Here is an 11,004-nt window from a genome sequence, read left to right as displayed (position 1 = left end):
AACCATGACGATGAAAAATAAACTTCTTAAATTCAAAAATGCAGAAAAAGAAAGAAAATTGTGGGTTTTTTTTTCCAAATTTGCAGAACTAGCAAGGCTTTAAAATATATTTCAAAATACCCCTAAATTGGCAAACTTAACAAAAGTAATGAAAGGGGAGACATCAAGGGTTTTTTTTTTTTGGTTCTTCTTTTGTAAAGGGGCATATTTTCTGTTTATGTTGAGATTAATAGCCTACAGTCGTTCATATTAGGGCAATGCTGATTAACAAAAAGAACGGAACCGTTACACTGGGTAATTCGGCAAGGTTGAGATAAACATCCAAACGCCAGAAGCAGCACATTTTAGCCCCTGATAAGGCTAGGCTTATAATGAAAACAATCGATGTCAGAATCACCAGTCTTCATCGATTTTTGTGTTCAGCGTCTCCCCACGCGTCTTGAACATTCACAATAAACACGGTAACCGTTTCTTGTTCTTAATTTCGGATTACTGGTCTTTTTTTTAACGGCGTGTTGTTATGGGCCTATTAGTTCAAATTCGCTCGTGTGCAACGAAGCGAAATCGGTTAAATGTTTGATAAGGTTTGGTTCTGTAGAAAAGCTACGCTAAATAACACGTATTTCTCAATTAATAACGCATTGTTTCTAATGTAAATAATATGTTGACATTATTCAGATGTGTGATGTGTCTGGTGTTCATTAACTATTGTCAATCGATTGATATTGACTTACATAACAAATATAGGTCGGAATCAACTCTCGTGTAAAATGACATTTTATGTCTGGCCCATCTTCACAATGGAATGGTCAAGGTATTACTACAATAGCCATCTGCAATGATTTGATTGGATTTGTACGCTACAAAATACAGCCAATCATGCCTCTACAGAACGTCTGTAAATACTAAGCCTTAGTCTTTCTGTCGAGGGCTCTGATTGGTTGTTTGCACTAGCGCACAATCTAATCAAATCACTGCATTTTTACCTACAAGAAAGGTTTACCTACAAGACGAAGTCTGCAATACCTTGACCATTGTGAAGATATGTCCGGCCCTACTCAGTATTACACCCGTAATCATTCATCACGTGTGAGAGCTGCGTTAGCCTAGCTGTTGGTCAAGAAGTAACAAGGTAGACAAAATTGTGAACCGATATATTTGAACTGAGGTCAGTAAGGATTGGTAAGAGCTGGCGCTATATTGTAGGCGTACTACACCCCACTATTTAGACAACTTAGACTGTTGTACAATCAAGGCCAAAACAAAGGCCAAGGGAGAAGTGCACTTCCTACTAGGACCCCAGTAGTGGCAATAACAGAACTGTTGTTATCATATTGTCGTCAGACACAAACTCATATTGAAAAATGTAAGAAAGACACAGACTCCGGTGTCAACGTCAACGACTGATCCGTGTTTTATGCCTTTTTAAAAACATCGGAATCTGGTAGTGGTACTCCACGAGATAGTAGAGTAACTAGCATTTCATATTCACCTTCTGGGAGGGGTTCGTAGTCGTAATCTCCGTAAAAGTCTTCTGCCGACTTATTCTTTGCTGTAGATCTGCTGCCTTTGCGTAGCATTTCAGCTTCAGCCCTTGAGGAGTGTTTTGGACGTAGACAGAAAAATAAAGACTAAGGCAGACGTTGTTAGGCTAATATGGCGATGACCTTGACACCTTGTAACGTTAATCTCGCGAGATTTGAACGGGCACTTGTTTTACCCGAACTTCCGGTATACTGGCTACTCTATCATCCAGAGCCTAAACTAAAAGTTGAACATTCCCTTTCTTAGTAGGCCTAGCCTAGTATGTTTACCGGTATGTATTATTATAGATGGCCTTATAAGAAAAGTATTGTAGGCCTGTCAATGATGATATCAAGCGCTAATGTTCAGTTATAGCTTTCATTACCTTAAGTGCACTGGGTATTGCCCTTTAACGGTCGGGGCGTTTTGTATGATTTAATTATATTCCTTTACACGATCTGGATAAAAAAAAATATAAAGTAACTATTGTAATCAGATTAAATTCACAATTGAGTCTTGATTAAAAACGAAGACCTGTCCTATAATTTAGATCTTATATGAAACGGATAGGCCTGCACGATTCAAAAGTCTTAGTTATAAAAAAAAAACTTCCATCAAACATTAATAAGCAACAGTCTTTAAGCTAGAAAAAATATCACCGGACATCGCAGACATTTTAACATCACATAAAACCTGGTACAAAATAAGCGAAAAGCGTTCGAAACCCTGTGTCGATAGGAGCCCGAAAGTTATGATCTTCCAAGAGATGCGGAATTAAAATCATTTTGACCCTGGCGAAGCAAATTGCACTTCAAAGTAAACAAGGGACATAGCTGTAAAAAAAGAAGGAAAATCTAATAAAAGGATCGCCGATCGCTGATAAAACAGGATTCAATGGTCCTTAAAAGAACGCGTCATATGCCTCCGCAAATGGTACTATTAAACTTTTAACCTAAACGAAACCATTGTTATTAGTGATACCCACCGACTTTTCCCGCAGGGCATAACTTGAATTTCTATAATTAGATCAACAGAGCTATATCTGGAATTTATTCTTAATTAGGACCACCGCACATCGGCTTCCATACCAATTAAGTCCAACATAATCTGTCATATTGTTATACGTGTGCAAATAGCCGAAATTATTCAAATTTGAATCTGACGTGAGTTAGCTAAGTAGCTGATAATAAAAATAATTTATTGATTCCTACTCATTCAAGAGATAGTCGGTCATAAAGATTTTTAAGAATTGCAGGAATCCCGTCGGATGGGGAATCGGGTCAAATAGGTGTTATACGTAATGCAAAACCTACGCCACATCTTTTGAATAAGTTTTGACAATTTGGGAACCCGATTAGAACTTTGTAAACACCAACGCCTTCATTAGCTGTTTCCCAAACCATTGGAACGCTATCCTGAGTAATTTGTAGACGTAACAAAGAAAGTTTTCAAATTCAAATTAAAGACAAGATCGTTGTCAACAAAGTATAGACTACAAAACAAAGATAAGCTAAAAACAGCTTGTTTTAAGCGCATTAAAATTATATGTAAAAATATACTCTTATAGCCCATAAATGATGTAAATGTTTCGTGTGAGTCCGTAATTTCCAATAACAAAATCACGACAACGTGTATTTCAAACACGAGTTTGTCACCTAACGACACCATTTTACAGCCGACGAAGAACGTGCGTCAGCCTTGGCGCATGCATACGGAATCTTTAGCTAAACATTTGTGACAATAAGTTATCTTTGCACCTGATTGTGCATACTGTAAATTGTTCACATATTTCATTGTCACCTCTGCCACAATGACGCAAATGTAACATTTCCCGACGCATATAACTCACAACTAACCACAATGCTGGTCCACAAACACTCGTGGTACGTGTCCGGTAATCTCGAAGGGTGCGACAGTATTACCAAACATGTGCAACAGTTTTATACAAAACCGAATTGCGTTAATTTTAAAAGATATGAATGCATCATGAAAAGAATGCATAATAATTTTTTCTCAGAGCACATCACGATTTTGAAAAGACTTCAATAACACATGATACAAATTTCAATATCAAGAACGTTTCTTGCAATATTATACATCATATAGTGTTCAATAACACATCAATACATTAAAGAACATATCATTAGGCAATTATTGTCACATTTATTTATAGCTTGTGGTCAATGTAATGCAAAATTTGAAAAAAAGCTAAATCAGATTAAATGGTTTATCTATTTAAAGAGATTGTAAAGAGGTTTTCAATATTTAGTCAGACGTCAGTGACGTCATCAAACACTTAGTTTTAATGGAATTGCATGAACCACGGATGTCTGACTAAAACTTGGAATGGTGCAAACCTCGGTAAACTCCCTTTAAGACGAAAGAGGGTAGTAAGCATGATATATAGGTTTAACTAATAAGCTGGAGAAATAGATATTTTGTCGTGATACATTTTACATCCACATGTATCAACTATAAATAGTTCCACACACAAAAACAATCGTCCTGAGCCAAGAAAACTTGATCGAAATAACAACTTCACAAAATGAAGGAATGTAAACAAGTTGTCCCTGATGAACCTTATTCGAGGAGGTTTTAAAAGACAGTGCGCTACAAATCGAAAGCATGATGCACCTGAACCTATTAGCCACTCTAACATGGAAGCAAAAATACATGCTTCGAGGTTGGGAAATCACATCCAAAATAAACATAACTGTATTACCCGATGTAAAAGACTCCACTTTGTTGTCGATGATAGGTTTTGGCCGAAATCCCAAATATCCAAGAAGATAAAGAATAAGAGTTTCCAAGAATTCCTGAACTTTCTGGCATATTTTTTGCAAACATGCAGCACTCTTAGACAATGTCATGTTATTAAATATCCTTGATAGAGGCAGTCGCCAAAGAGAACCTCTTTCACCATTGTTGTTCACTGTGTGTGTATCGCCCTGTGCGACTTCTGGACAGGGCGACGACTGCTTATCTGCTGTATTATCCAGATTATCTTAAAACAAAGGATACAACCAATCGAATCTAGAGATAAAAACCATCAACATTGTTTGATTATGGAATCTATAAAACATGCACCAAGTTAACGAAGATTCATATCTTAGAAAAGTTTTCGAGATTGATGTCATAGCAATTGGCTTGGACCCAAAGGAAAGTCATCGGTAATCGACCTACCATGTAACAAGTTTTCAATATTACTGATTGATGTTTATGCAAATACATCTTCGCTTCGTTATGCTCATTAATTTATACTTATGAAAATGATCATACGTTTGTTTTTATTTGTTATTTTGGAATATGATAGTGGTTTCTGCCAGTTTTCCATTGTGTGGTACTAATTTTAGATGGCATCTCAAGATAAAATTGTTGGCTTTACTGTTTAGGCGAATTACTGTCTAGGTTTTCGACAAAGCTAAACAAAACAACTAGTTTCAACTTCTCTAATTTCCAAAGGTAACCAAGCTTATCTAAATATATATATATATTAGATTAATTCAAGATTCCTGCATGATTATGTTGTTTTCATTAGTCCAATATTTGAATTATAATCCATATTTTGATCAAAGTCAATGAGTTTTAGTTTTAGTAATCCATTTAGTTCGTCAAATATTCATCATCAACGATCCAATTCATTTAGTAATTGATCGAGAGTTTATAGTAACAAAAAAATATCATTTGTAACCTTCTAACCTTGTCCGAATCGAAGAGACATACTGATAAGTTATGGGAACAGATATTTCAGATATGTTAATTATCTAGGATTAGGCTATGTTATAAAATCAAGATGAGACAAAACAACAATTTAGTCTCTTTTAGCTTAGCCCAGTGAACTGGAAAGAAGGTGGTCAATAACCAAGCTATGACAATGCTGCAAGAATTATTATATTTTTTGCTCAACTTTGCAACTGAAAGTTATTAGCCATGTAGGACAATTTTCATCCAATGCTCTCCAAGACAGAGGGACTGATATGTAACAAAAAAAAATCAGTCAATCAAAAATCTCGTCCAAAGAATGGGATAATCGGGAGTAAAGGTTGTATAGTAGATAAATATCATCAGGTGTTTCGAAAAGAGTAAGAATGGTCACTACTACATAAGATGCAACCAGATAAATCCATGCCTGACCAAACAAAACAGCCAAAATGCAGGAAACAGATTTATTATATTTATCAAAACGTCTAGGGGTCGAGTCACAAATAAAGATCCCCCGTCTCCATGTATGAATTTAACATTTCAATCAATTATAACTAAATCTTAATATGCGAGAAAGTACCTACAATCAAAAACAGTTTCTCAGTACAAGTAAACTTTGTTTCATTTGAAAGCTATTTTGGTAAAGTTACATAACTGAAAATTGGGTGTAGCTATGAAAAGATCTTAGTGCACCCTCAGGGTATCTCACAATACTGTTTTAAGTCCATGGTCAAATAAAATATAGGTCGCGTTTTGATTAACAACAAAAAGCTATCCAGATTGTTGTACATATATAAACACTATTGTGATAAAAGATAACGGATGCTGAACTCATGACCTCTAACCTTTGACTTTGAAAATTTCTCCATCTTTTTATCCTACAGCACGCCGAACGTTTTACAGTATAACTGGATATAGGGATATAGTGTATAAGCCTACACACATATGTAAGTCATATACCATACTAGAGTTCTAACTTACCATCTGATGCATACATCATATATATTTCACGACGGATTCTAGAAGCTTCTTTCAGCCTCGCACATTCTCTGGATTCTCTCCTTTCTTCAAACTTTCGAGTGGAACTTGCTCTAGGACACGGATGAGAAGTGCTGGGACCAGGATAAGAGTTCCTTTCCTTCCGTAACGGTACAAATCCCGTTGGTTTATTTGTGTTTAGATGTATTCCACTGGTACTCATCCGTTCTCTTTGTTTACTTTCATCACGTTTCCTATATTTCTTTTCAGGATCTATTAAATCCCAGAAAAAGTGCATGTTGGATGCTGTCTGTTCGACTGACACTAATAACTGTGCTGGAATATCCTGTCTTCACTTCTAAAGTTTTGGTTTCAACATTTCAAACACAATTCTGACCATACAAGTTTGGTTAGTAAATACTATGACCTGTATCTGCCTATGTCATAACAAAACACAGTACTCCTTACTTTTCTATCTAATTTCGTTGAATGAATGAACACGAAATGTTTAAAAATCCTACTAGACAAATCACAAAAGGGGATGAACCAAGGAGCTGTTACTAAACCGTAGTTGTTATCGAAGCGTATAAATGATTAGCTCGCACTCACTGCCTTCTACGGCATGAATACTCCAGATTATTATGTGGGTATAAAATGTCCTATTTACTGAACTATAAATAACTCAAATCCCCGTGGTGAAGCTTGAATTTAAATTCAATGATCATATTATGTGAAATCGTGTGAAAACGTATAAAATTACAAGTTAAAAGTAAAACGTTACTAAATATAGCATGCGAACAATAGAATGAATGCAACTCTTATCTAACTTTAAACAACTATGCTATAACCGACTGTAATACTTCGAAAGCAACAAGCATGTGTGTGAGTTGCCTGGCTTAAAAAACTTAAATAAGACATCCAGTCATAAAAAAAAACTTATTTTTAATCGAAAACAAAATAAAAATTTGTTTCTCACAATCAATTTTGTTGTAGTTTATTTCTAACAAATAAAATAGAAATATCTTGATATGATTAGTCATAAACTCAAGAGATTAATGCGGATTAGGAAAAGATAATTCGGATATAATCTTTTGTTCAGTATGTATTTCTATCTTAATTCCCGAATCCATACTAATTAGTTTTCTTCAATACTTTTTTTTTTCAATTCAGATTTCTTACTAGTATGGAATGGAGTTTTACGCCTCTCTGATCATCAAGTCTGAAGATCTGGTCTAAAAATAAAACCTGGCATGATAAAAAAATCATTATTGAAGGTCTTAGATTAGGATTTATTTGGATCCTGCAGAATTGGTTCATATTTACTAATTGATATATGTCATCAAATTATGTATTTTATTTTAATACGAAATTTTTCGATACAAAATTACCGATAATGTCCCTTTAAAAGCAAAACCCTCAAAAATATGACAAAATATTACGAGGGAAGCATTGAAGGACTGTAGTATTTCAATCCATGTCCTGGCGTTCATAGGGTCAATAAAAAAAACTTGTTGTACAAAATTGCCTCACTTAGTTGTTCGAGTAACACCCAAAGAGCTGACAGTCAAAGCTTCAGCTCAATTTCAGGAGAACCGAACTTTAAGCTTTATTTCAAGATAGATATAGCTTAAATTGAGCGTTGTTAGTTGGCACAGAATATATTTAAAAGGATATATTACTTTAAATAGATGAAAATATAAGGGTATTTTCTTCAATCGAAATCACATACCTTTAAAATTTTTGTCTTTTTTGTCCTTTTTGCTCTCTTTCCTAGTAAAAAAACCGAATATCTTTTTTGGTTTTTCTAAAAAGAACATGGTAATGAATTGTTACATTAATCATACAACGTACACTCACAAAACTGGAATGTTCATTTTAACTAGACCTAATGCACACTGTCGAAATGTGCATAAGTTCGGAAGTTCAAAAACCGTAGGTATGATCACTCTTACTGGAAAACATAATGCCACTCTGCGACTGACCCGTGTTCGCGTATTCTAAATCGATTCTATAAGATGAACTCTGACTAAAAGACAAATATAGATGTTTCATTTTGATTTTTTTTCTACAGGTTTCTTTCTACACTTGCCATCCATGATTTCTAAAGATTCTTCGTGTGTTGTATGAAATACTGACCCAATAGCATTTAAAGTTACAATTTATGCAGAAAATATTATCATGTTTAACAATAATCTAGATATCATTTATCAGAATTCCTTAAATGAAGCAAGAAAATCATTGTTTTAACAGAGCATTTTGGTCTTTTGGATATTAAATTACCAAGAACGTGAGATGAATAACAACCTTGTCATTATGAATGGCAAGTAAAGTCACTTGCAGATTTGCATTTTATTCTGATTGTATAAGATACACAGTGGCGGCGCCAGCCTCCCGAGACTGAGGGTACAAATAAGGGCAGACTGACTCAGGGGGACAAGACTGTCGAAGCTGAATTCAAAATGCAACAACTCTGTTGCGTCTGAGAGGGTTCTCCCAAATTTTCTTTTTTGAATTGATTTGGTGCATTCTAACACATATTTTGATGCGCAAAAGTATAAAAATCTTATTTTAAATTTGTTAAAAATAAAATGGGGGTAGAAATTGGGTACAAACCATCTAGGGGGACACATGCCACCGCCCCTGAAGATACATTGTAAATGTATATACCTTTTGTCTCAGTTTCCTTACCAGGAGTAGCATTAAGTTCAACTTTAGTTTCCTGAGCTTCATCTTCGGGTATATCTGTTTCATCACAATTCAGAGCTGATTTCTCTCCGGAAGTTATATCGGTTTGGCTGGTATTTATTTCATTTTTATCGGCAGGATTCTCTCCGGACGATGCTTCGGCTTTGCTGGATTCTGTTTCATTTTTAACAACGGGCTTCTCGTTAGACGTTACTTCCGCCTTGCTGGTTGCTGTTTCATTTTTTTCAGAGGGTTTCTCTTTGGTCGTTTCCTCGACTTTGCAGGTATCCGTTTCATTTTGATCAGCAGATTTCGCTGTGGGCGCTTTTTCGGCTTCGCTGGATGCTGTATCAGCTTCAATGGTTTGGGATGCTTTTAGCACCACCTCTTGGGTTTCATTTTCAACATCGGATTCTTTCGGTGACACACCTTTGTCCGCCATATTGTTTCTAAGCTTAAGTTTGGATGTCAATACTTTAGTAACACAACAATGGGCGTTGACCTAAATATCCGTTCAAGATTTATTCCAGGGAATTCGTAAAAGTGGTGTGAGTTGTAAAAATGAAAAACAAATTTTGAAAGCGAGAATAGTAAAAAGCCTATCTTCAGCAAAATGGCCGCACTTCTTTCACCTTGGTTTAAATGTTAATTTTCTACACTTCCAAACGATTATTTGTACCCACAACAGACACTTCAATGGTATTCCAAATCAAAATTAGAAAACTACAACAAGTTCAGGTTCCATGCCTTTATTCCATTGTTATAAACATTGTAGAGATAGTCTGCATACTCAGTGCATTTAAACCATTAATTTAACATGGCACACAATTAGCTGATAAAGATTGCCATAAACTCGATCTTGTGGAATATGCAGATGCTGTTGTCCTAAATTTTTTTCGTTAACTATCCAAAATCTGTCCCGGAAGACCTTCCTACTGCTATATCTAACTTCTTGTCCAAACGATAGCAAAGTATTCCCGGAAATGCGGCTATTAAACAAGTATGACATAAAGGATCATAAGTCATAGAAATAGCAACGTTGTTAAGACCACCAAAATAACATTCTTACATACATTAGTCTATTGAACTATATTTTTCATTCAAAGATCTATTGAAAATAAACATTCCTTTTTGGGACTGTTATACAATAGAGAAGCGCTATAAATATATTTACATTTATTTTATTAGAGTTATAAGGGCCTTAGTATTCATGAAAACTTAACTTAAGTTTATTTTAGTGTTTCAATCATCTGATTGGTCAATCACTAAATATTGATTGAGTTTTGTTACCCAATCAGATTACAGTATTTCTAAAAATCTGGATTTTTATTTAAGTTAAGTTTTAGAGAATAAGGATCCAGTAAGACTTTGCTTATAAACTTACCATCAGAAGAAATTTTAAGTATTTAAAAACCCAATAATCAATATCAATATACTCATCAGTACAAACAATATACTCATCAGTACAAACAATATACTCATCAGTACAAACAATATACTCATCAGTAAAGAAAATATAATCAGCAGCATAGAGAACTAACCATTATATATAAAACTATAATCATCAGTACAGAAAACTGATCATCAGAACAGAACACTAATCATCAGAACAGAATAGAAAACTAATCACCAGAACAGAACACTAATCATCAGAACAGAATAGAAAACTAATCATCAGAACAGAATAGAAAACTAATCATCAGAACAGAACAGAAAACTTATCATCAGAACAGAACAGAAAACTTATCATCAGGACAGAATAGAAAACTAATCATCAGAATAGAATAGAAAACTTATCAAACAGAACAGAACAGAAAACTTATCATCAGAACGGGAATCATACCATGGTAAGAAATTATGTACAGTATAAATTAAAAAAAACTATAATCATCAGCACAAAAAATTAGAATTATCAGTATCAGTCTATTATCACCAGTACGAGAAATAATCACTCGTTTCTAGCACTAAAATTAAAGGTAGAAATAGTTGAAGAAATGAGGTTATAGACGGCAATGGAGAAGAATAATTGAAGAGTGCACCATCAGGTGTTCCTATTACCATTACTCACAATTCAACCTCTAATTAAATACTTTTTTGAACACGCAATTCCATCAA

General features: G+C 34.7%; 2 protein-coding genes across 2 annotated transcripts; both read right to left on the bottom strand.

Annotated features, from left to right (window-relative positions):
• Positions 1 to 5,780: 5,780 nt before the first annotated feature.
• LOTGIDRAFT_162455 (hypothetical protein) lies at positions 5,781 to 6,502 on the bottom strand (the record flags this gene model as incomplete). The annotated part of the gene is made up of 2 exons (XM_009058441.1): positions 5,781 to 5,806; positions 6,208 to 6,502. 2 exons carry the CDS (start codon positions 6,500 to 6,502, stop codon positions 5,781 to 5,783), a joined length of 321 nt encoding a protein of 106 aa, XP_009056689.1.
• A 915-nt stretch (positions 6,503 to 7,417) lies between these two features.
• On the bottom strand, positions 7,418 to 9,331 carry LOTGIDRAFT_162454 (hypothetical protein; the record flags this gene model as incomplete). The annotated part of the gene is made up of 3 exons (XM_009058440.1): positions 7,418 to 7,449; positions 7,934 to 8,008; positions 8,872 to 9,331. 3 exons carry the CDS (start codon positions 9,329 to 9,331, stop codon positions 7,418 to 7,420), a joined length of 567 nt encoding a protein of 188 aa, XP_009056688.1.
• Positions 9,332 to 11,004: the final 1,673 nt, after the last annotated feature.

This window comes from Lottia gigantea, assembly GCF_000327385.1.
Source record: "Lottia gigantea unplaced genomic scaffold LOTGIsca_34, whole genome shotgun sequence".
Classification (NCBI taxonomy): Eukaryota; Metazoa; Mollusca; class Gastropoda; family Lottiidae; genus Lottia; species Lottia gigantea.
Note: the sequence above shows the minus strand (reverse complement) of the source record. Positions and strands in the feature narration are given on the sequence as shown.